Raw genomic sequence first — 26222 nt, 5'->3', positions numbered from 1 at the left:
GCCGCACCAATGTGTTGGAGGAAACACTGTACAACTGGCGACCGAGATCTGCTTACAGGCTCCCGTCCTGCCACAATGAGTCGCTAGAGCGCGATGGAACAAGGAAATCCCAGCCGGTCAAACCCTCCCCTAACTTGGACGGGGCTGGGCCAGTTGTTCGCCACTTCATGGGTTTCCTGGTTATGGCCGGCTGTGACATAGTCTGGGATCGAACCCAGGGCTGTAGTGACACCTCAAGCACTGCGACGAAGTGCCTTAGACTGCTGTGCCACTCGGGATGCCCGGCTACACCTTTTATAGTAAAAGTTTAATGAGAGTAGTACACGTCATTGAAGTAGGACAGACGCCATTGAAGTTTGGGTTTATACACTGACAGAATCCCAGAGCACACAGTTTATTGTCTGAGCTAAATCGCTGCAACATCCCTTTGTTGATACCAATGGATGAAATTACAGTTGATCCATGGTAGGCTCTCTGTTTTCAAATAGTCGTTTATGTTTGACGTGAACTTTACCCAGTTTTGTGGCTCAGTGACATAATTGTCACCATAGTTATCCCCTGATTCCATCTCCTCAGGTCATCAGTGAAGACTGCTTGTCCCTCTCCCGGAAGCTGAGTCCGGAGACATATGTCCCCAGTTTTGGTAAGTGCCCATTTCCTGTCTCTTGCATGCATCATGAGCTACCACACAAGCTGACGAGGTGCAGTTGAGTTGAGTTGCTGTCAGTGCCGAAGTTAGCCTGGCTCTAGATTAAACCAGCTTTGAATTGGATTATCACACCGAGTCAAGGAGCCATGCTATTTCACGTCACTCAGAGCACTGACATGATGGATTTGCTAGGCGCCCTGGCAGAAGAGTGCCATACACACAACAAGAATCATTCATGATTGAAGAATACCATGGATGAATTGCTTATATTTTGCTGTTATTGTTGGAAAGAGAGTGTGTATGCAAGACAAGTACCAAGAAAGCCTAACATGGACAATAGCAGGCTTGAATATAATTTACCCTTCAAATCCTAACAAATGTCCTCTCTATCTCAAACCGGTGTGAAAAGGGATTTCTCTCCAATAATGCATAGGTTGAGAGTTATCTAATGCATGGTGATAATATATGGAGGTGTCCTTGATGTGAGGGGGTGGTGAATTCTCTAAACATGGTTGATGTAGGAGTCAGTCACTCCTCTTCATGTTCCTGCTGTTTAATGTCAATGCCATTTGTAGGCGTTCAATAAGTAGACACTTAATACGAGCCGTGGAGGCTGGCTTTGAGAAGGAGCTGTTGAGAATGCATTTGGTTATCACCAAACCTCGATCTGGTTCTCATTAGGAAAGCAATGGGGCCGAACTTGCAAACATTAGAAAATGTTTGTTTAACCTGGACCTCAAAATGTGCCAATAGTAATTCCTGACATGGGGTTTGATCACGTGCAGCAATGTGTTAGCTGTTCCCACATTTACATTTCAATAATTTAGCAGACTCTTATTCAGAGCGACTTAGAGTTAGTGCATTCATCTTAAGATAGCATAGTAAGTACATTTTTCCTTAATAAAGTAGCTATCAGCAAAGTCAATGCTAGTAGGAAAACGTAGGGGGAAAATGTGTGTTCCCATCAGATAATCTGGCAGATTTAGCCCTGTGCTAACCCTTCTCTTCAATATACGTGCAGGCTAGGGATGAATATTTTCCCCAAAATCTTCCAAGTTTCAATAGCGGGAATAATTCATATTTATCCCAGGGTCCTGGGAAATGCTTGAAAAACCAGAAGTATCGCCAGTGACAGTATTGTGAATTGTTCATAAATTCAGAGAGTTGTCATGTTCCTCAATTAATTTAGCGCATTTTGATAAACCATTTCTGTATGGACTTCGCTTTGTGCATGGGGACATTGCCATGCAGAAACAGGAAAGCCTTCCCCAAACTATTACCACAAAGTTGGAAGCACAGAATCGTCTAGAATGTCATTGTATGCTGTAGCGTTAAGATTTCCCTTCACTGGAACTAAGGGGCCTAGCCCGAACCATGAAAAACAGCCCCAGACCATTATTCCTCCTCCACCAAACTTGACTTTTGGCACTATGCAATCGGGCAGGTAGCATTCTCATGGCATCCGCCAAACCCAGATTTGTCCGTTGGACTGCCAGATGGTGAAGAGTGATTCACCAATAGCGGCAAGCTTTACTCCACTCCAGCCGATGCTTGGCATTGTGCATGGTGATCTTAGACTTATGTGAGGTCTCGGCCATGAAAACCCATTTCATGAAGCTCCCGACGAACAGTTATTGTGCTGACGTTGCTTCCAGAGGCAGTTTGGAACCTCGGTAGTGAGTTTTGCAACTGAGGACAGACAATTTCTACGCTCTTCAACACTTGGCGGTTCCGTTCTGTGAGCTTGTGTGGCCTACCACTTTGTGGCTGAGCCGATGTTGTTCCTAGACATTTCCACTTCACAATAAGTGCACTTACAGTTGACCGGGACAGCTCTATCAGGGCAGAAATTTGATGAACTGACTTGTTGGAAAGGTGGCATCTTATGACGGTGCCATGTTGAGTCACTCAGCTCTTCAGTAAGGCCATTCTACTGCCAATGTTTGTCTATAGAGATTGCATGGCTGTGTGCTCAATTTTAAACATCTGTCAGCAATGGGTATGGCTGAAATTGCCGAATCCACAAATTTGAAGGGGTGTCCACATACTTTTGAATATATAGTGTATCTACCAGAGTGAAAGTTGCTATTGGTAGTGGAGATGTTGAGGAGTGAGCTAAAGGGGTGGTACCAGTGGGTCTGCCGTTGTGTATGTAACAAGGGCCAGTTGACCAGGGTGTAAAGGTCACAGTAATGAGTGTTGAAGGGGGCACTGGTATCAAAGCAGATGGCAGTTTGGTAAATTCCGTCTAGTTTATTGAAGGAGGTTTTGGATGCAAGCCTGTAAAACTACGTCGCAATAGTCCAGTCATTTTTACATGGGTGTGCTTGGCAGAGTGGGTGAAGGATGTTTTGTTGGGGTACAGGAAACCAATTCTGGATTTAACTTTAGACTGCAGGTGGGGGACGTGGGTATGGAATGACAGTGAGCAGTCCAGCCATATACCAAGATATTTATAGGTGTCAACATACTCTAGCTCTGACCCATTCAAGGTGAAATTGTTAGGAGGACAGGCATGTTAAGGTCGGTTCCGGTTGAAGAGCATACGTTTACTTTTTTTGGTATTGAGGAGTAGGTTAGGTCAGAGAAGGCATGCTGGATGTTGTTAAAGCTATGTTGTAGGGTGGTCAGCACGGTGTTCAAGGAGGGCCCAGTTGTGTACAAGATAGTGTCATCGGCATAAAGGTGAATGGGGGAGTCACCAGCAGCATGTGCAGCATTGTTAATCTACTCAGGGATAAGGTCGGCCCAAGAATCGATCCTTGTTGAGCTCCCATAGATACAGCCAGTGGTTTGGACTGTAGGCCTTTGGAATTCACACATTGTACACGGACAGAAAAATCGTTTTCAAACCAGGCTAGACAGTTCTCTGAGAACCCTAGGTCGATGAGTCTATTGAGCAGGATACAGTGGTTAACAAGATCAAAGGCTTTAGCCAGATCAATAAAAGCAGACGCACAATACTGCTTGTTGTCAAAAGCAGATATGTTGTTTAGAACCTTCAGTGTTGCAGAGGTACGCCCACGGACAGTTCTGAAGCCAGACTGCAGACTGTTCTGAAAGAACACTGTGGGACTCAAGGTGGCGGGTTAACTGTTTGTTGACCAGACTTTCAAAAACTCTAGAAAGGCAATGCAAGATGGAGATTGGTCTGTAACAGTTGGGGTCTAGCTTGTTGCCCCCTTTGAAGAGTGGTATGACGGCAGCAGCTTTCCAATTCTTTGGGACTTGTTTGCAAGGTGAGGTTGAAGAGGCAAGTGATGGGGGCTGAGATAATGCTTCAGAAAGAAGGGGCCCAGATCATTGAGCCCAGCTAATTTTATTAGGGTCCAGATTACTCGACTCCTTTAGGACCTCGTTCTTCTGTACTGGCTGGAAGGAGAAACGGGGGGTGCTCTGAGGGAGAACACTACTGGGGGAAGCATGGCTCGCAGCAGGCATGGTTAAAATGTGTGGCCAACCCTGACAAAGTGTCAGAAGGGTCCGTGGAGGTCTTTGCTTTATGCCAGAGCAGGTGTTTTCACTGGATCAACTCAGACAGTTCAGCGCTAAACCAGAAGCTGTAGCAATTTTGGTTCTAACCTTCTTAAGAGGAGCATATTTATTAAGGACTGTGAGGAAAGAGGTTTTAAACTGGCACCAAGTGTCCTCAACACAAGGGATAAGGTCAGTTCTGGGCCTGTGTACAGATGCCAGGTCAAGTATCAAGGCCTGCCCATTAAAGTGCTTTAAGAGATGTTTGACAATAATCAGAGAGGGGGCGTTTAATATTGGTACCGTTGTGGACAATTCAACAGTAGTCACTATGGCATGGCAGAAAACTGCAGAGGAGTACTTAGCAGGCATATCAGTGAGAATAACATCTATGAGTGTGCCATTATCTGCAGACTTGGGCTTGTATCTATTGGGAGCCTGTAAAATATGGGGGAGGTTTAAATCATACAGCTGGAGTTGTACAGAGTTGGGAGGTCACCTAATAACACAAACTCTGAGGAGGTATAACGGGCAATCAGTTCACTTAGAGCAGTCCGAGCACAGGCGGGAACAGACTTCTAAATAGCTGTCACTAGCCGGCCTCCACCCATTACCCTGCCCTGAACTTAGTCACTGTCACTAGCCGGCTACCACCCGGTTACTCAACCCTTCACCTTAGAGGCTGCTACCCTATGTGCATAGTAGAGGTCGACCGATTAATCGGACCGATTAATCGGGAATGGCCGATTAATTAGGGCCGATTTCAAGTTTTCATAACAATCGGAAATCTGTATTTTTTTTTTTACACCTTTATTTAATCTTTATTTAACTAGGCAAGTCAGTTAAGAACACATTCTTATTTTCAATGACGGCCTAGGAACGGTGGGTTAACTGCCTCGTTCAGGGATAGAATGACAGATTTTTACCTTGTCAGCTCGGGGGATTCAATCTTGCAACCTTACAGTTAACTCGTCCAACGCTCTAACCACCTGATTACATTGCACTCCACGAGGAGACTGCCTGTTACACGAATGCAGTAAGCCAAGGTAAGTTGCTAGCTAGCATTAAACTTATCTTATAAAAAACAATCAATCAATCATAATCACTAGTTAACTACACATGGTTGATGATATTACTAGTTTATTTAGCGTGTCCTGTGTTGCATATAATCGATGCGGTGCGTATCGTTGCTCCAATGTGTACCTAACCATAAACGTCAATGTCTTTCTTAAAATCAATACACAGAAGTATATATTTTTAAACCTGCATATTTAGCTAAAAGAAATCCAGGTTAGCAGGCAATATTAACCAGGTGAAATTGTGTCACTTCTCTTGCGTTCATTGCACGCAGAGTCATTGTATATGCAACAGATTGGGCCGCCTAATTTGCCAGAATTTTACTTAATTATGACATAACATTGAAGGTTGTGCAATGCAACAGGAATATTTAGACTTATGGATGCCACCCCTTAGATAAAATACTGAATGGTTCCGTATTTCCCTGAAAGAATAAACGTCTTGTTTTCCAGATGATAGTTTTCGGATTCGGCCATATTAACCTCTTGAAACTAGGGGGCACTATTTTTATTTTTGGAAAAATAACGTTCCCAAAGTAAATCGCCTACTTCTCAGGACCAGATGCTAGAATATACATATAATTGACAGCTTAGGATAGAAAACACTCTAAAGTTTCTAAAACTGTCAAAATATTGTCTGTGAGTATAACAGAACTGATATTGCAGGCGAAACCCGTTGGAAAATCCAATCAGGAAGTGCCTCTTATTTTGAAACCGTTGTGTTCCTATGCACCCCTATTGGCCATTGAAAGGGATATCAACCAGATTCCTTTTTCTACGTATTCCCTAAGGTGTCTACAGCATTTTGATGTAGTTTCATGCTTTTATGTTGAAGAATGAGCGTAAACGACTACATTGTGTAAGTGGCCAGCTGAGGGCTCTCAGAGTGATTCTTGCGTAACAGAGGTAGTCATTTTTTCTCTCGCTCCTACTGAAAAGCCAATTGTCCCGGTTGATATATTATCGAATAGATATTTGAAAAACACCTTGAGGATTGATTATAAAAAATGTTTGCCATGTTTCTGTCGATATTATGGATATCAATATAATATCATCCAAAAAAGAATATAGTGATATGTAACTTATCCCCCCCCCCCCATCACTACTGTGGCATTGCAATATGTGAGTTTGTCATCTCAGAGCTGTATTCTCATGAATTTCAAGTTGAGGTCAGTTTTGGAAAATGTCGGCCTACTGTACGTCGATAGAGGGTTTGATGAACATCTATTACATGATCCACATTAGACAGAAAAATATGAGTTTTCAAAGCATTTTCTCGTTCTATGTTGCTTGGGAAAACCCCTCTCTACAATGGGTTTACTCCCAGATCGCCTCATCAGGGAAGTCAATCTACTAATCTCCTCGTTTTCATTCTCTCAGATACTGAAACACCCAGCTGTCAGTCAGACAGTGGCAGACGTTTGTTTGTAGTGGGGAAACACCGGCCATCTCCCTTTTTTGGTATATCAAATCAAATTTAATCAAATGTATTTATAAAGCCCTTCTTGCATCAGCTGATATCTCAAAGTGCTGTACAGAAACCCAGCCTAAAACCCCAAACAGCAAGCAATGCAGGTGTAGAAGCACAGTGGCTAGGAAAAACTCCCTAGAAAAGGCAAGAACCTAGGAAGAAACCTAGAGAGGTACCAGGCTATGAGGGGTGGCCAGTCCTCTTCTGGCTGTGCCGGGTGGAGATTATAACAGAACATGGCCAAGATGTTCTAATGTTCATAGATGACTAGTAGGGTCAAATAATAATACTCACAGTGGTTGTCAAGGGTGCAACAAGTCAGCACCTCAGGAGTAAATGTCAGTTGGCTTTTCATAGCCGATCAGTCAGAGTATCTCTACCGCTCCTGCTGTCTCTAGAGAGTTGAAAACAGCAGATCTGGGACAGGTAGCACATCCGGTGAACAGGTCAGGGCTCCATAGCCTCAGGCAGAACAGTTGAAACTGTTCTATAATAGAGTAGCCTACTTGGGCTTCTGAACTGTAGCCACAAAGTCGCAACAAAGGTATAGGCTATGCGCTTAAAGATCCGTAGGGGAGAGATCCCAGCAGTGGCACCTTGTCACAGAGATGGTTTGAGATAACAGACTCAATATCTCAATTGTCTTATTGGCTTCACGTAGTGCAAAAGGTTTGAGTGAGCATTCAGGTACGATTATATCGTTGAAATTTGGAATGGCCATTTTGATTTTTTGCAAGCATTTCGCTACACCTGCAATAACATCTGCTAAATATGTGTATGCGACCAATACAATTTGATTTGAACAGACAGCAACAGTGAGAGAGAGGTACTTTGAGAGTTTGATGTTTAACAGCAGCAGCTCAAACCGTTTGGGCACAGACTTATATAGAATGACAGAGCACTGCAGACTATCCTTCCAATAGATGGCAACCCCTCCTCCCTTGGAGGACCTGTCCTGGCAGAAGATATTATAGCCTGGAATGAAAACATCAGAGTTTGTAACAGATTTCCTGAGCCGTGATTCGGAGATGGCCAGGACGTTAGGGGTGGTCGTGTGCACTAATGTTTTCAGCTCATCAAGTTTGGGGAGGAGACTCCGGATGTTCATATGCATAAATCCAAGGCTTTTGCGATTACAGAAGTCTTCAAAAGTTACGCTATTAGCATCTGGCATGACAGAGTTGTTAACAGAGGAAATGTCAGAGTCAGGGTTTGAATGTACATTACCAGAAACCATCAACAGTAATATGGTAAGGCCATGACTGTTATCGGCGCTCTCAGGCTGCCGTGCGCATGAGAGGAAATTCACGATAGGCTTAATGGAAAGCGTTTGGCCAAACTGTTTCATTAGCAGACATCGGGGTAACATAGAGAATATCCCAAACAGACAGTCCCTAGAGTAGCCATGAATGAAATAACATCCCTAGATGAGGAGGTGAGACGCATCGATGTTTCACCTGGGGGAGAGAGAGGGACTGGCCCGAGGAGCTGGACGGGATGCAATGTGGCATTAACAGACGTTACATTAAAACAAGAGGAAAAGCCATAAATGACACCTCATTGCAGAGAGAGTAAAATCCCACCGCTCCAAATACGGGCACCGATGTGCAATGCGAGCACTCCTAGTGATCAGCTGTTGCGTGCTCTAGGTCCTCACCAGGGACTTGACCTGACTGCAGTTAGGCATCGTAACCGACTTCAGTGGGGAAATGCTCTCCTTCAATGGCCACTGGCACGCTGGAGAATTGTGCTGTTGAATGAATCCCAGTTTCAACTGTACCGGCAGATGTGGGCGAGTTGCTGATGTCAATGTTGTGAACAGAGTGCCCCATCAAATCAAATCATGGTGGCGGTGGGGTTATGATATGGGCAGGAATAAGCTACGGACAATGAACACAATTGCATTTTATCGATGCCAGTTTGAATGCACATAGAGACCGTGATGAGATCCTGAGGCCCATTGTCTTGCAATTCATCCGCTGCCATCCCCTCATGTTTCAGCATGATAATGCACAGCCTCATGTTGCAAGGATCTGCACACAATTCCATTGCCTGCATACTAACCAGACATGTCACCCATTGAGCATGTTTGGGATGCTCTGGATCGATGTGTACGACAGTGTTCCAGTTTCCACCAATATCCAGCAACTTTGCACAGCCATTGAAGAGGAGTGGGACAACATTCCTCAGGCCACAATCAACATCTTGATCAACTCTTCGCGAAGGAGATGTGTCGCGCTGCTTGAGGCAAATGGTGGTCACACCAGATACTGACGGATCCTACTTTTCTTGTTTTTTTAAGGTATCTGTGACCAACAGATGCATATATGTATTCCCAGTCATGTGAAATCCGTAGATTAAGGCTTAATTCATTTATTTCAATGGACTGAATTTCTCATATGAACTATAACTCTAAAGTCTTTTAACTTGTTGCATATTGCATTTCATTTTTGTTCAGTGTAATATTGAGATAAAAACAGCTGCATTGGACCTTTAAGAAATGCAATTGGTTGGTGGATATAATGTGTAAAATCTTTGATGGGCTGATGTAAAATGTATTGCAAGGAATAATCACTGTCAGCTGGTGAGGTTAACCTGGCACACGCTAGCCCTATGCTATATGATGGGATCAGCTACAATGTAGAGTTCAATCACATGCAACTACGTCGACTGTTGTAACCGGCTGACGCGCATTTTCAGACCGAGGTCCTGGTTCAAATTAAACGTTTTCTAATGTTCGCGAGTATGGACCCAATGTGATCAAATACATACATTTTCTGTTCACTGTAGACAAAGGAGAATATATGAGGTATTAATTGTGAGGGAGGAAGGCCAGTAAAGTGGATGAAAGCAATAGAGTTGGCTACAATGATTTATTAAAGTTCCTCCACTTTGCAGTCACAGTTGATTTGTGGTCACGTCCACCAACCTGTCAGAGGCTTCCTTCCCATTGCAGTCAACTAGCCCACTGTTGACTTGGCCAGGAGAAAAGCTCTCAAAGGAAGGAAAGGACCAGACTAGGTGGGGAAGCCAACTGAGATAATACAGCAGATACTGTGTCATGAACATGGTCTCTTCTCAAGCGGGGATGCTAGCGATGTTAGGTATTAAATTGCAAGTATCTTGGTGTGCAACTTTTATCAAGATACCTTACAGTGAGGGAACCTGTGGCAGGAGAATAAGATACAAGCCACTTTAGGGGTATGGAATGTATGATTGGTTGATTTGGACATAATAAGTACTGCTCTGATAAAACTTATCCCCACCTCCACTGCCTTGACTACCGGTACACATATGTAATCTTGACACAATTCTGAATGTAATCCTCAATGTGAAGACTACAATTGTATCAGGTGCATTGGGAATTTGAATTGAGTCCATGTACCAAAATATTGTACAAGACTTTGCTAAAGTAGCCTTCAAAAATGTTCAATAATTCTGCTCTGTTTTCTGCTTTTACAGCATGCAGTGGAATACAAAAACGGCTAGATTCTATGCTGAATTGTGTGTGGGAGTGTTTTGTGGTGGGAGTGTGTGCGAACCGCTATGTAGCCAATATTTAAAAGAGCAGCCTGTGCTCACAGGCAAGACTGGACTTGACTCTCTTTTTTCTGGAGGCCGCAGAACACGCCGTAAACTTACCACCCAGTATGAACAAATAGTCTCTAAAAAATCTCCCCCGCCCTTATGCTGCTCTCTCATGAAAGCTGTTTCCCATCGTTACTGAAAAAATGGGGTTGTCAATGCATGATTTAACTAAACTCTGACTTAGCCAAAGGTATTAAACCTAGACTAAATCATTTATCAAATTAAACAAACTTGGATCAGTTTACATTCTCCTGTCAGCCACTGGGCTCACAGGTTAGCCTGACCTCCGCTTTAGCTGACCGTATCACTTTGAAGCTTAACATGAGTTGCTGAAGCCACCAACAATAAGTCATCACACTGTATTGATAGAGAATAGATAATGGTTATGAGGTACAGTAATAGCTGATTCGTTGTCCTCCAGGTTCTGCAGAGCCCAATAAGCCCCTGTCCTCTAGAAGGAGGGAATCCCCCGGACGATTGAGAAGGAGTGGGAGCCTTGACTTGGACCCTGACATCTTCAAATCGACCAACTTCTCTGACACAGAGGGAGGTGAGGAAGTCTTTACTCTGCTCAGCCTATGTGCCTTCTACAGAACGCAGTTTCATTGAAAGGTAACTGAAGGATCTTTGTGTTGCAGTGGTACACAAGGCCCGTCTCCTCCCCGGGACCCCTGGCGTGGAGCGCACGTTCTCCCTCCCCTCGGCCCAGGGCACCTTTCTACTGCCCTCCTACCCTCTGGCTACACTCCCCGGGGGCCTGCCGACCCCAACACTGTCCCGCCGTCACGCTGAATCCTCACTGTCTATGTCCAACACCTGGCCCAACAAGAGAGAGAGCAGCCCCCACAGACTAGACCCCAGCTCCTGGAAAGACATATCAAGTATGGGTCTGGTATCTACTGCATATTATTGGGTAGATCCTGGTCATCATGTTATTTAGTTGAGGCATATTGTTGAGTGCGCTCTTTGTCCCCACAGGTGACTTCTCATCCAGCAGGTGTTCTCCACGGCCTCTCCGTGCCTCTCTGGTGAGCTCCTCGTCCGCCTCGTCTTTCCGGCAGGCTCTGAGTGGGACGCGGACCGTGTTGCCTGTTTCCCGGTCTCCAGGCCTTCCCCTGCCAGAGCGGGGCCAGTCTCAGAATGGCCAGCAGTTCAATCCTCCAGCTCCATCCAGCCTGCAGGACCACCTGTCTGAGAGGAACCTGGACCTGGATCAATTCAGCCTGCAGGACCAAGATCAGGAAGATGACAACCTGGACCGGCAGGAGGTTAGGATCACTGTTTTACACACGGCTCTGCTTTTTATTTTATTTAACCTTTATTTAACTAGGCAAGTCAGTTAAGAACAAATTCTTATTTTCAATGACGGCCTAGGAACAGTGGGTTAACTGCCTTGTTCAGGGGCAGAACGACAGATTTTTACCTCGTCGGCTCGGGGATTCGATCTTGCAACCTTTCGGTTAGTAGTCCAACGCTCTAACCACATAGTGAAGTCTCCAGCTGAATGTAGCTAGGACACTGTCTGAAAGCTGCCATCTTGCCATCAGAGATTTATTCATAGCTGTACCCATAACTCTGGATACCTCAGTGCTGGAAGATGGAATGTGGATCATGCTTTCCCTTTATTAGTACAGCGGTGGTGAAATGGGTCATATTTGCTGACTAAGTATCTGTGTGGTAATGTTAGTGCTGGGTAAAGAGACTTGATATCTACGTTGTCATGGATATACACCCCTGCATAAAATAGTATCTGTATTTACAGCACACTCTCACCTTGCTCTCAGGTTACTGATGAGCTAATGTGTTGTTGTTGTTATTTACAGATGCTGAACTCTCTGCGCTCCCTGCGCTGCAGTGCAGCTAAGAAGAAGGCCAAGGTGAGTCTGAGTGGCTCAGACCATGACCCAGATAGCCCTGACTCAGCCATGAAACTGGAGCTGGCTCTGGACTCCCCCTCTCAAACCTCCCCCACTGTCACCAGCCCAGCTAGCAAGAGCGTCTACTCACCCCCAAACTCTACCCTCAACAGCACCAAAACCAGGTACATTCCACTAGATTCTAAGTAGGCTGTAAGTTGAACCAAATGAGATCCAATTTCAAGAATAATGGGGGGGCAAAGGGGTCAAGCTGTGATATTCACGCCTTCAAGTAGACACACACCAAGGTCTGATAGATATGATATCCCTTCTGTTGAATCACCTCTGACCTCTGTCAGCAGCCCTGGGAATTCTGCCTCCTCTTCAGCAAAGCCTCACATTGCTAGACTGCCTTCTGCTAAGCTGAGGTCTTCTGTCTCCATGGACGCCAGTGCCCTTCAAGGTACAGTGAGGATTTGACGTATAAAAGGATCTCTCTGATTAGTGTTGTTTCTGTTGCTGTAATAGTGTGTTTGTGTGTTTTCTTCACTAGGCTTTGATAAAATCATACCTGAAGTAAGTGTGATTGGTCAAAGAGTCCCGTACTCGAATGGACCTATGGAACCTGAGGAAGAGGACCGGACTAGAGAATACTCTCCACCCCCAACTAGACCAGCCCTCCGGCAGCCAGTCGAAGCCCTGAGGTCTGCCAAAGGTCAGTCACTGCAAGGTGGTCTGCTCCATTAAGGCATATTACTCTCTTTAAATGATGGGTATTTTTCTATATGTTTTTCCATATGTTTCAGTGGCTTGTTTAAAAATAAATCTGATATTCTTCTCTGTTCCTCAGGGTCCCAGATCTACAGCAACAGGAACTCACCACTCACTGACATGCCTGAAGGTGTGGTTGGCAGAGGTCAGTCCTTAACTGTCTCCTTTTATTTTACGACTCTGTGCCATTGTTCAGATGTCCATGATGTCCAATACTGTGTTCTTAGGTTATGGTGTTCTGGCTCAGGGCTGTGTTTAAAGGAAACCTCCACCCAAAAACCATATTTTGGTATTTGCTTCATTAGTCCATTGTTGATATAGTCCCAAAATGTTTTCCATATCAGCAATCAAGTTTTAAAGATGTATAACTTTCAAAATACAGAAATACAGCCAGTATGATGCATTTTGCATCATATGATGCTGCGTTTTGCATCATATAAAATGACTCAAATGTAGAATATGATGCAAAATGGATCATACTGGCTGTATTTCTATATTTTGAAAGTTATAGATCTTGAACAATTGATTGCTGACATGCAAGGCCCTGCCTGGGGGCCACACAGTATTCGGGACCAGTCAAATAATTGTTTGGATTAACTCTTGTAGTTGGCAATACACTTAGCTTTGGCACAGTAACAGATGGAAAGACTTGCAGAGGAGAGAGTGCATCATATTTTGGAAGTCATCACTGCTTACAGTATTCTGTAGCTATATAAATGCATTGTACTGCTCAAGGTTTCAACTTTGTATTTATTATGGATCCCCACTAGGTAGTGCCAAGGCAACAGCGACTCTTTATGGGGTCCAGACGTATTAAGGCAGTTACATGCAATTAAAAACACTACATTACATTTCAGATTTCACAACACATTAAGTGTGTGCCCTCAGTCCACTACTCGACTACAACACAACATCCATGTGTACGTGTGTGTATAGTGCATATGTTATCACATGTCTGTGCCTGTGTCTCTTCACTGTTCCATAAGGTGTATTTTAGTTTTTTTAATCAGATTTCACTGCTTGCGTGAGTTACTTTATGTCGTATAGAGTTCCATGTAGTCATATGGAACTTTGCTGAATAACGGTTTCAATGAAAACATTAGCTTGAGCGCTCTTGAATCTTCCTCACTTCCCCCCTCTGCAGGAGTGTTTGGCTTGGTGATTCTGTCCAGCCGTCCAGGCGTTGCCATGTCGATGGAGCAGGGCGACTGTATGACCAGGCTGCACAGTGACCCTCCAACTGGCATCTACAGCCATGCTGTCCTCAGCCACCACCTGGACCCCGACGACAGCCCAGACGCAGAGGAGGCCAGGGTGAGCAGATCCACCATACTGTACATACACCACCAACAACCTCTGCGACTACATTTCCCATTTGGTATTATAGATTGAGAGAAAATGTCCCTCTACCACTGCTACCAATCAGTTACACCTGTGACATGTATTTGGCTGGAGTGCTGTGTGTTTGTCTGCAGGAAAAGGTGAGAACGTCTAGGTTTGCGCGCAACAAGGTGAGGCAGCAAGGATTGGCGCAGCAGGAGGGCCAGCCTGCCCTGGGAGATCGTCAGAAAGCTGACAGGATGCGCCTGCGCCTCAGACAGGGGCAAAATGACGTGGCTACAGAGGATACAGCAGCCATTTCCAGAGGTCCAATGTATTTTCCTTAACCCTCCAATACTATTCATAAACCTAGTGCAGGGTTTCCCTTGATACACTGGCTTTTGTAATGTTGCCAAATGTTGTCATGTGCTTGTGGTTCATCTCTACAGTGTTTGTTCTTCTCCTAACAGACTTGCATCTGAACGGTAGCATAGTGACGTCCACCAAGGCTGACTCTCTACCAGACGAGTGTCCAATCAGCCCTGCCAGCCCCCAGGGACCCCAGAGCCCTATTAAATGTTTCAGCCCCCCCCACCAGCCTAGCCCCCCCACGGTCCCTCCCAACCCCAGGAGCACCATGGCCCGCCTGAGGAGGGCTCCCAGTTTCAGCAATACACAGCCATCCCTCTCACACAGCTCAGGTCAGCAGAACAGTCTGGCAGTCATCATATAATCTCTACCTCTTTGCAGTTATAAGGTGGCGCCACACTGTTTTTCATCATAGCATTAAATACCGAACTGTATGTTCTGTGACGTCTCATTCAGTAGAGCAACTTAATGGTACTTTTTTAACATGGTGGGTAGATGAATCAGTCAACACATCATATGTCACTCTAAAGAGGTTTAGTGCACTACTAATTAGCCCATCACAGCTCCAACTGTAGCCGAGCTTGGCAACAGTAGATTAGATGTTCTCTTAGATAATGGAGTGCACAGCTTCTATTAATACGTCTCCTGCCACACACGCTGCTTCATTTAGCCAGTGACTGTAATGTAACAATAGAGGGGTAATGTAACACTCAGCTGTGTGTTGTTGTCACTGTTGTGGCTTACAGTGCCTTCAGAAAGTATTCACACCCCATAATTCTTTCCACGTTTTGTTGTGTTACAGCCAATGTTGTGTCACTGGCCTGCACACATTACCCTATAATGTCAAAGTGGAATTATGTTTTTAGAAATGAAAAGCTGAAATGTCTTTGGTCAATAAGTATTCAACCACTTTGTTATGGCAAGCCTAAATATGTTGTTTCTGTCTGCAATAAGGCCCTAAAAAAACAAAACTGTGGCAAAGAAATGTACTTTACTGTATGTCCTGAAGCGTTATGTTTGGGGCAAATCCAACACATCACTGAGTACCACTCTTCACATTTTCAATTATGGTGGTGACTGCATCATGTTATGGGTATGCTTGTCATCGGCAAGGACTAGGGAGTTTTGTTTTAGGATAAAAATAAATGGAATAGAGCTAAGCACAGGCAAAATCCTACAGGAAAACCTGGTTGTCTGCTTTCCAACAGACACTGGGAGACAAATTCACCTTTCAGCAGGACAATAACCTAAAACACAAGGCCAAATACACACTGGAGTTGCTCACCAAGATTACTTTGAATGAACATGACAATGATCAACAACCAACTTGACAGAGCTTGAAGAATTTTTTAAATATTGTACAATCCAGGTATCAAAAGCTCTTAGAGACTTAACCAGTAAGACAAAGCTGTAATCGCTGCCAATGGTGCTTCTACAAAGTATTTACTCGGGGTGTGAATACTTATGCAACTTAGATATTTCTGTATTTCATTTTCAATAAATGTGCAAACATTTCTAAAAACATGTTTTCACTTTGTCATTATGGGCTATTAAGTGTATAATTCAATTGAATCCATTTTGAATTCAGGCTGTAACACAACAAAAGTGTGGAATAAGTCAAGGGGTGTGAATACTTTCTGAAGGCACTGTAGATATTGCTCTCGAGTGGCGCAGCGGTCTAAGGCGTCACTATAGACCCTGGTTCGATCCCGGGCTGTATCACAACCGGCTGTGAACGGGAGTCAATTGGCCCAGCGTCTTACGGGTTAGGGGAGGGTTTGACTGGGGTAGGCCGTCATTGTAAATAAGAATTTGTTCTTAACTGACTTGCCTAGTTAAATAAAATGATTTACAGTGCATTCGGAAAGTATTCAGACCCCTTGACTTTTTCCACATTTTGTTACATTAAAGCCTTATTCTAAAATTGATTAAATGAAAATAATTCTAAAAAAAATACCCCATAATGCCAAGTCAAAAACAGGTTTTTGGAAAATAAAAAATAGATACCTTATTTACATAAGTATTCAGACCCTTTGCTATGAGACTCGAAATTGAGCTCAGGTGCATCCTGTTTCCATTGATCATCCTTGAGATGATTACCTGCATGTCAAAAACCAAGCCATGAGGTCGAAGGAATTGTCTGTAGAGCTCCAAGACTGGATTGTGTTGAGGCACAGATTTGGGGAAGGGCACCAATACATTTCTGCAGCATTGAAGGTTCCCAAGAAGACAGTGGCCTCCATCATTCTTAAATGGAAGAAGTTTGGAACCACCAAGACTCTTCCTAGAGCTGGCCGCCCGACCAAACTGAGCAAAGAAGAAAGAAGAAAGGCCTTGGTCAGGGAGTAAAGTGATTGTACTGAGTAAAGGGTCTAAAGGGTCTGAATACCTATGTAAATGTGATATTCAGTTTATATATTTTTTATTCTTTTACCTGTTTTTCATTATGGGCTGTTGTGTGTAGATTGATGTGGGGTGGGGGGGACTATTTCATCCATTATAGAATAAGACTAACATAAGAACATGTGGAAAAAGTCCATTATAATTGTGTTGTATTTAATTATGTGGTTGTGTCCTCCAGATGAGTTGTCCCCAGGCACTCCCAGCCAGAAGAGTGACCTGACAGAGCAGCCTGAACTACAGCCGTTCTCTAAACCTGAGCTAGCACTGACACAGAGCTTCAAACTCCTCAACTCAGACGACTGGTGAGCTTTATTCTTCATTTGGATCCCTATTCACTGACGTTTTAGCAACCGCTAAACCTCCTGAGGTCCAACTGAACCTCGGCGCCAGCGTTTAACCCCATACATAGACATTGTCTAGTCAGACCCAACGTCAAATGTTAATTTATAATTTTTGGATGCCTATAAGCAATAGATTGGATTTTCTCAATTTCTATTTCTAAATGTTTTAATGAAGGGAGAAGAAGATTGAGGGCCTGACCTTTCTCCGTGGTCTGACGCTGTACCATTCAGACGTACTGCGGAACAGACTGCATGACGTCTGTCTCGCACTCGTCCAAGAGGTACGACCACGACTCCTCATTCTTTTAGTCTTAAATAAATGTTAATGTCCAGTCCATTTACCTGGGGACCCTCATCCAATCTATTTTCTTCCTTCTAATCATAAGCTCAGCCTCAATCAATTGAGTACAGGGTGGTCCTTGTAGACTCTAGCCGTTTGATGACTGATTTTTCCTGCGTCCTGATGAGGAAATGTGACCATTCAAGCCCTTGGTGAGATGGCTGAAGAAAAAATGATCTAGCTGATTCCATATCATCATCATCCGAGTGTATTGCTCCCCAGGTGAGGAACCTTCGGTCGGGTGTGTCCCGTGTTGCTGTTGGGGCGATGGGGGAGCTGTACACCGCACTACAGAAGGGGATGGACCAGGAGCTGGAGGCCACTGCCAAGGCTCTGCTGCAGAAGGCTGGGGAGTCCAATGCCTTCATCAGGCAGGATGTGGACGCAGCGCTGGACAGCATGGTGCAACATTGCACCCCCACCCGCAGCCTCAACGCCCTGCTCACCAGCGGCCTCAGGTCAGACAGACACTCACTGTCACCAACTAGCACACTCAGCAGTTCAGCAGCAGTCCTTGAAATATATGCTTTGCTTGAAGATATTTAATCTTATCATGCTTGTATCTTATCATTAAATTGGGCCATTAGGCTTTATTTTCTGTGGTGCTTATCACATCCCTGATATTGTCTCTTGTGAACAGTCACCTGAACTCAGTGGTGAGGAAGTGCGCAGGTCATCACATGGTCAACCTGATGGAGAACATTGGCGCTGCCCGCCTCCTATCTGGAGGGAAAGACCTCACTGACCGAATCCTACCTGCCATCATCAAGCTGTCACAAGACTCCTCCCAGGAAGCTAGGTAGGGAGGGAATTTAGTTTAAAACCAATGTATGTCTGTTTTAATGCTAGTAAGTGTGTCTGTTATCAATAGAATAAGTGGCATTGTTTGAGGCTGTTCTTCTTAGGTACCAGGGACGCCGGATGCTGCTGTTTCTGTCATTACACCCTGATTTTGATAAGATGTTGGAGAAATATATCCCTGCCAAAGACCTGGCTCCCATCAGAGACACTGTTTTCATTCTGAAGACTAAGGTACAGAACACCGTCTAACTGAGAAGGTGTGTGTGTGACTGTTATGAGTCATTCCTGTCGATTTCTGTCTCCCCCTGCTGGGGGCTTGCATTTTAAGACAAGGCACTTTTACTTTATGGTCCAATGCAGCCATTCTTATCTCAATATGAAATCATTTCTGGGGAACAATTACTGTGATTTGTTTTCAATTAAAATGGTAAAAAATAAACAAAAATAGCTTCTTAGCAAAGAGCAATTTCTCAAGCAAGAATTGTGCTAGGACTGTCTGGGAGTGGTCTGAGTGGGGAGGGGATAACTAGCTAGAGAGGTTTGGAACTCTTTTTCTTGTTGGTCTTTTCACTAATTTACTACCAGGCCAAAACGCCATCCCACCAAAACAGGCAGTTTTTTTTCAAACAGCTCTTACACAAAAAGGACATTATCATAATTTTCACAATTTCACAGTATTATTCCAACCTTATAGGGTGGAAATATACTGTATATAAAACACAGGAAAATCAAGTTTTTGACTGCACTGGGCCTTTAAAGAAACAGTGGTTACATGTGTGTGATCCATGAGTTACATGTATGTTAATGTGGTCTGAAGGGCCTGGGAGAGATGCCCCAGGACACCCCGTCAGGCAGGGGCCGGCGTTCCCTCCCTGGCAGTGGCACAGTTAGGGCCTCATCTCTCAGCAGGGAACCCCTCAAAGTGGTCAACAGGTGGGCCAACACAACAACACTAACTGAAATGTGTAGCACGTCAGTCTCATCAAGTTTGCACCCCTAGTATACTGAACTGTTATGGTTAAAGCCATGGCTAGCTTTGCTGTTTGTCCATGCATTAGCACAGTTTTGCCAATGTACAGTACCAGTCAAAAGTTTGGACACACCTACTCATTCAAGGGTTTTCTTAATATATGTTGATTTGTTTAACACTTTTCTGGTTACTACATGATTCCATTTGTGTTTATTTCATATTTTCGATGTCTTCACAATTATTTTACAATGTAAAAAATACAAAAACCCTTGAATGAGTAGGTGTGTCTAAACTGTTGACTGGTACTGTATGTACAGTGTGTCAGTGAGAACTCCTCTCCATGACTTACCTACTGTTTGTGTATCTGCAGGGAGTCTGGGCAGTACAGCGGCAGACCTCCAGCTCACAGCATTGCAGACAAGACGGAGTACATCAAGCAGCTCACAGCTCTGCTGGGTTCAAAGGACTTCAGAGAGCGCATCAAGGGCATCGACCAGCTAGTGGTGGACTGCGAGCACAACCCCAACATGGTTATCGGCAGCATCTTTCCGGTAACTGACGTCATCTGAACAAAACCAGATATTCTTTAGCCTTATAATATATACTAGTGGTTCGCGGGTCAGATGTTTGTTTGCCCGCAATTGCTAATAACCCAGCCTCAACCGCCCGACTACATGTGAGAATGGGACAATCTGAGGCCCAAACCCGCTAATATGGAAAATGCGCTGTAGGCCACAATCAGAGTCATAGACATGGAGCTTACAGTTAGGCCCTAAAGCTTAGGCTTACGCACTAATACCAGATAGACTAAAATAATTCTATAAAAATCTCAAAGTACCCTATAGATATAATTTGCTCAACAATTATAGCTACATTTAAAGTTTTTTTTTTTTAAGGCAGGGCTTGACATGAACTGTTTTTACTTGTCCAGAAGATAAAAGGTTCTGTAACAACATTGCCCCTTGGAAGCTCTCCTGGAGGATGGCTACAATTACAACCAAATACTTTTTATGTTTTTATAAAATAATTCCCTCCTGGGAGCGAAACTAAGTGCGTCCCCATCATCGCTGGGATAATAAATATGGATATGGTTCAAAACAAACTCTGGGATAACAGATTCAGAATTCGTGCAACCACTGCACACCTTTTTTTTTTTAAAGCATTGAGGCTGATGCAACAGATCAGACCGTTTTTCTCAAAAATGCGTACATAGACCACTGCACCACTCTGGAGGCCCATTGACGATGTTATACCCACAGCAACGATTAACACATTCCCAAACCAGAAACTGTGGATTGATGGCAGCATTCGCGCGAAACTGAAAGCGCAAACCACTGCTTTTAACCAGGCCAAGATGACCGGAAACATGACCGAATACAAACAGTGTAGCTATTCCACCTGCAAGGCAATCAAACAAGCTAAGTGTCAGTATAGAGACAAAGTAGAGTTGCAATTCAACGGCTCAGACACAAGAGGTATGTGGCAGGGTCTACAGTCAATGACGGATTACAAAAAGAAAACCAGCCCAGTCGCGGACCAGGATGTCTTGCTCCCAGGCAGACTAAATAACTTTGTTGCTCGCTTTGAGGACAATACAGTGCCACTGACATGGCCCGCTACCAAAACCTGCGGACTCTCCTTCACTGCAGCCGACATAAGTAAAACATTTAAACGTGTTAACCCTCGCAAGGCTGCAGGCCCAGACGGCATCCCCTGCCGCGTCCTCAGAGCATGCGCAGACCAGCTGGCTGGTGTGTTTACGGACATATTCAATCAATCCTTATCCCAGTCTGCTGTTCCCACATGCTTCAAGAGGGACACCATTGTTCCTGTTCCCAAGAAAGCTAAGGTAACTGAGCTAAACGACTACCGCCCTGTAGCACTCACTTCTGTCATCATGAAGTGCTTTGAGAGACTAGTCACGGACCATATCACCTCCACCCTACCTGACACCCTAGACCCACTCCAATTTGATTACCGCCCCAATAGGTCCACAGACGACGCAATCGCAACCACACTGCACACTGCCCTAACCCATCTGGACAAGAGGAAAACCTATTTGAGAATGCTGTTCATCAACTACAGCTCAGCATTTAACACCATAGTACCCTCCAAACTCATCATCAAGCTCGAGACCCTGGGTCTCGACCCCACCCTGTGCAACTGGGTACTGGACTTCCCGACGGGCTGTCCCCAGGTGGTGAGGGTAGGTAACAACATCTCCACCCCGCTGATCCTCAACACTGGGGCCCCACAAGGGAGCGTTCTGAGCCCTCTCCTGTACTCCCTGTTCACCCACGACTGCGTGGCCATGCACGCCTCCAACTCAATCATCAAGTTTGCAGACGACACTACAGTGGTAGGCTTGATTACCAACAACGACGAGACGGACTACAGGGAGGAGGTGAGGGCCCTCAGAGTGTGGTGTCAGGAAAATAACCTCACACTTAACGTCAACAAAACAAAGGAGATGATTGTGGACTTCAGGAAACAGCAGAGGGAGCACCCCCCTATCCACATCGACGGGACAGTAGTGGAGAAGGTAGTAAGTTTTAAGTTCCTCAGCGTACACATCACAGACAAATTGAATTGGTCCACCCACACAGACAGCGTTGTAAAGAAGGCGCAGCAGCGCCTCTTCAACCTTAGGAGGCTGAAGAAATTTGTCTTGTCACCAAAAGCACTCACAAACTTCTACTGATGCACAATCGAGAGCATCCTGTCGGGCTGTATCACCGCCTGGTACGGCAACTGCTCCGCCCACAACCGTAAGGCTCTCCAGAGGGTAGTGAGGCCTGCACAATGCATCACCGGGGGCAAATTACCTGCCCTCCAGGACACCTACACCACCCGATGTCACAGGAAGGCCATAAAGATAATCAAGGACAACAACCACCCGAGCTACTGCCTGTTCACCCCGCTATCATCCAGAAGGCGAGGTCAGTACAGGTGCATCAAAGCAGGGACCGAGAGACTGAAAAACAGCTTCTATCTCAAGGCCATCAGACTGTTAAACAGCCACCACTAACATTGAGTGCCTGCTGCCAACATACTGACTCAACTCAACAGCCACATTAATAATGGAAATGTATGTAAAAAATGTATCACTAGCCACTTTAAACAATGCCACTTAATATAATGTTTACATACCCTACATTACTCATCTCATATGTATATACTGTACTCTATATCATCTACTGCATCTTTATGTAATACATGTATCACTAGCCACTTTAACTATGCCACTTTGTTTACATACCCTACATTACTCATCTCATATGTATATACTGTACTCGATACAATCTACTGCGTCTTGCCTATACCGTTCTGTACCATCACTCATTCATATATCTTTATGTACATATTCTTTATCCCTTTACACTTGTGTGTATAAGGTAGTAGTTGTGGAATTGTTAGGTTAGATTACTTGTTGGTTATTACTGCATTGTCGGAACTAGAAGCACAAGAATTTCACTACAGTCGCATTAACATCTGCTAACCATGTGTATGTGACAAATAAAATGTGATTTGATTTAAGGCACTGCATCGCAGTTGCTAGCTGTGCCACTAGAGATACTGGTTCGAGTCCAGGCTCTTTCGCAGCCGGCCGTGACCTGGAAGGCCCATGGGGCAGTGCATAATTGTCCCAGCGTCGTCTAGGTTTGGGGAGGGTTTGGCCGGCAGGGATGCCCTTGTCCCATCGCGCTCTAGCAACTCCTGTGCCGGGCTGGGCGCATGCACGCTGACACGGTCGTCAGGTGTACGGTGTTTACTCCGACACATTGGTGCGGTTGGCTTCTGGGTTAGGCAGGCATTGTGTCAAGAAGCAGTGCGGCTTGGTTGGGTCGTGTTTCGGAGGACGTATGGCTCTAAACCTTCGCCTCTCCCAAGTCCGTACGGGAGTTGCAGCGATGAGGCAAGACTGTAACTACCAATTGGATACCACGAAAAAGGGATTAAAAGTTAATTACATTTAAATAAATAAATAAAAACAATGCGCAGATGGCTCAAATGTTCCAAAATGCAATTAACGGGAAAACATCATTCTCAGTAGCGCACTGCACGAGCTAGTGGTTTCATCTTTTCCGAGATGAAAATATCCGTTAGAATTAAGAAAGAGGGGAGATCTAAAGATGCACCAACTAGCATGGGTTACTAATATGACAAGAATCATGACCTTTTTCATGTCCATTCAGACAATTGAAATATATATTCTTCTTTTCCAACATTTTTTTTGAGGTCAAGCGTTTCGAGCCCTGCTTGTCTTTATTCAACCCGTCCGCCACCCACCCGCCTTTCATCCACACAATATTCCATGACCCTAAATCTGCCCACCTCGCAGATATAACTGCAGAGACTGCAGGTTATGAATCAACCAGCGCTCATTATTATATACCCTAAGCTGCCATTTGCCGAAGTCCTCTGACTATCACAAAGAATACTAGCTATAACTTTTATTGACCAAATATAAACCATGCAAATGCCCCTAGATAAGAGGACCTATGTAAGTAGGTCATAATTGAATCTATAGTAATGCTTCTCTCCCAGGTGTTTGATGCATTTAAGGCCAGACTGCAGGAGTCCAACAGTAAAGTCAACTTGTTCGCTCTGGAGTCTCTGCAGAAGATCATCACTGTGATGAAGGATAACCTGGCCCAGGTAGTCTACATCCTGGTACCGGCCATCGTGGACAATCACCTCAACTCCAAGAACAACGCAATCTACAGCGCTGCCATTGGAGCCATCCATGCACTCATCCAAAACCTTGGTAGGTGTCTGATGATGTTTGAGATCACATCATCTAGTTTAAGGTTCCATGCGAGGCTGGAACGTAGCTGAGAGGATGACCAGCTCTGACTTGTCCTTTACTTTGTTCACAGATAAAACCCTCCTCCTCCAGCCTTTCTGCAGCAAGGCCCAGTTCCTGAGTGGCAAGGCTAAAGTGGATCTCATAGAGAAGGTTGCAGGTATTTTCACTGAAACAATTTGCTTGAGATAAATCCCCTTAGCAACCTAGGTTCTGTAGATGATACTTTGTAAACTTCATTGGATTTTTAACATTTGGATTAGGATCTGAGTTTACAACAACTGCTAAGCAACAGTGCAATGGCAACTGTCTTTCTGCCTGCCCTCCAAGGAGTCTTTAGCTTCTTACAAGGAGGGAGAAACGGATGTGTCAGTGCCATATGCTCTCAGCATTTCATAAGCTCCTTGTTACGTGTTTGCTCCCCCCCCCCCACTTCCCTTCCTCCCCCCACTTCTCTTCCCTCCTCCTCTGGCCTGTCTTTCAGATCTGGTGACAGAGCTATATCCTCGTAAGCCTCAGGTGGTGGAACAGAAGGCGTTACCCCTGCTGTGGCACCTCCTGGGCACATCCAGCCACAGTGGCACCGTCCACGGCCGGGGTGGGAGTGTGCGGGGGGCCACTTCCAACCTGTGCCAAGCCCTTTACACCCACATGGGGCCTGGGCTGGCAGAGTGCGCCGCCTCCCAGGATGCCAATGTCCACAAGGGCCTCAACGAGTTCCTGAGGACCCTCCCCTCCCCCTGAAGGCCCCTCAGAAATCACAACCTTCAAAACACAACCAAACCCCCCTAGACAGAAGAACAGAAACACTGACCTTACTTGAAGACAGAGATGTTCTGCATTTCTAGTAGTGCCTGCACTTTTTTTTTACGTTACAGAGTATAGAAAGTCCTTTAAGATGAGAGCCCTTAAATCAACTCTCTTCTCAGCAAGTTAGGGTATTCTTCAATAAAGGAGCGCAGGCAGGCTTCAGCTGTTGGCATCAGGTCTTATTCTCAACAACCTGCTCTCTTTGCACTTTGAAGAAGTCGCTCACTGTCATTATAGTTGTCGTCATGTACATTGCATTGGATGTACCGTAATATGATTGTCGCTGTTTATGAATCTTATTGTACGCAAATCGGAGACAACATTACCAAGAATGTACCATTGAAATGCACAAAAAGGAAACGGGACCGAAATATGTATATTTTTGCTGTTTCATTAAATGTAATATGTGATATTTCTAAGATGTCTTATGCAGTTGTTTTAAAGATTTGTCAGTGAAGATTAATGATTACAAATGACTTTTGTTTAGCTCAGATGTGTGATTGCACAGTATTAGCCTAATGTTTATGCTGTACAATGTTGCCGTTTGTAAGTCCTATTGGGACAGTTTGTTGAAGTGGTGTTGTGACGTCTTATTTTTTTGTTTTATGACCAAAGTGTACGGACAGGGAATCAAAAAATAATAATAATCTTAAAGATTATATATGTACACTGATGCCTAAATCAACTTTGGATAATAAACCAACAATACTGGGTGGGTATAACGTTGAAACCATTTAGCTTTAAACTAACGATTGATACAGAGACAGTGAAGCCCAGGTCTGTGATTCTGTTTCAGTATAGTGCCAGTCTTGAAGTAGCTTTTCACAATTGTGTTTATAAATGATATTGAACTTGTTTATTAATGAGAGGAAAGACTGAGATTTATATATAAATAAAGTGTTTATTTCTGTAAACTAAGTGCTCCAGTTGGTTTAATTCTAATGCCTAAAAATGAGTGAGAACAACTTAATTGAGAGGAAAACCACTTGCCTGCTGATACTATCATTGTAATGCGTCAGTGTGGTTGGCCTTGTTGCCTTGTGTCCCCCAAAGGGAAAAAAAAAGAGGATAATGTGTGTGCCTGGTCTTTAACAATCTTGAGGAAGATGGCGCTGTAAGGTAAGTATCTATTTCAATCACTACATGCAAGACTGAGCATCTGAGTCAGTTAAAACA

At 44.5% G+C, this 26222-nt stretch overlaps 1 protein-coding gene across 1 annotated transcript in view; it reads left to right on the top strand.

Annotated features, from left to right (window-relative positions):
- The window catches only part of LOC110505461 (TOG array regulator of axonemal microtubules protein 1), a 36925-nt gene extending 10965 nt beyond the window's left edge, over positions 1 to 25960 (top strand). The window contains exons 2-22 of the mRNA XM_021584691.3: positions 577 to 643; positions 10680 to 10808; positions 10897 to 11139; positions 11237 to 11526; positions 12082 to 12299; positions 12477 to 12577; positions 12668 to 12829; positions 12965 to 13030; positions 14030 to 14199; positions 14361 to 14532; positions 14676 to 14906; positions 17156 to 17279; positions 17494 to 17599; positions 17881 to 18116; positions 18299 to 18457; positions 18564 to 18690; positions 19277 to 19392; positions 19800 to 19980; positions 23978 to 24197; positions 24310 to 24396; positions 24721 to 25960. Of these exons, the coding sequence (XP_021440366.3) occupies positions 577 to 643; positions 10680 to 10808; positions 10897 to 11139; positions 11237 to 11526; positions 12082 to 12299; positions 12477 to 12577; positions 12668 to 12829; positions 12965 to 13030; positions 14030 to 14199; positions 14361 to 14532; positions 14676 to 14906; positions 17156 to 17279; positions 17494 to 17599; positions 17881 to 18116; positions 18299 to 18457; positions 18564 to 18690; positions 19277 to 19392; positions 19800 to 19980; positions 23978 to 24197; positions 24310 to 24396; positions 24721 to 24980 (3465 nt within the window). The 3' untranslated portion in view covers positions 24981 to 25960. The remainder of the gene's footprint in view (positions 1 to 576; positions 644 to 10679; positions 10809 to 10896; positions 11140 to 11236; positions 11527 to 12081; positions 12300 to 12476; positions 12578 to 12667; positions 12830 to 12964; positions 13031 to 14029; positions 14200 to 14360; positions 14533 to 14675; positions 14907 to 17155; positions 17280 to 17493; positions 17600 to 17880; positions 18117 to 18298; positions 18458 to 18563; positions 18691 to 19276; positions 19393 to 19799; positions 19981 to 23977; positions 24198 to 24309; positions 24397 to 24720) is intronic.
- Positions 25961 to 26222: the final 262 nt, after the last annotated feature.

The sequence above is a fragment of the Oncorhynchus mykiss genome, chromosome 25 (assembly GCF_057628025.1).
Source record: "Oncorhynchus mykiss isolate SJ-2025 chromosome 25, ASM5762802v1, whole genome shotgun sequence".
Lineage (NCBI taxonomy): Eukaryota > Metazoa > Chordata > Actinopteri > Salmoniformes > Salmonidae > Oncorhynchus > Oncorhynchus mykiss.
Note: the sequence above shows the minus strand (reverse complement) of the source record. Positions and strands in the feature narration are given on the sequence as shown.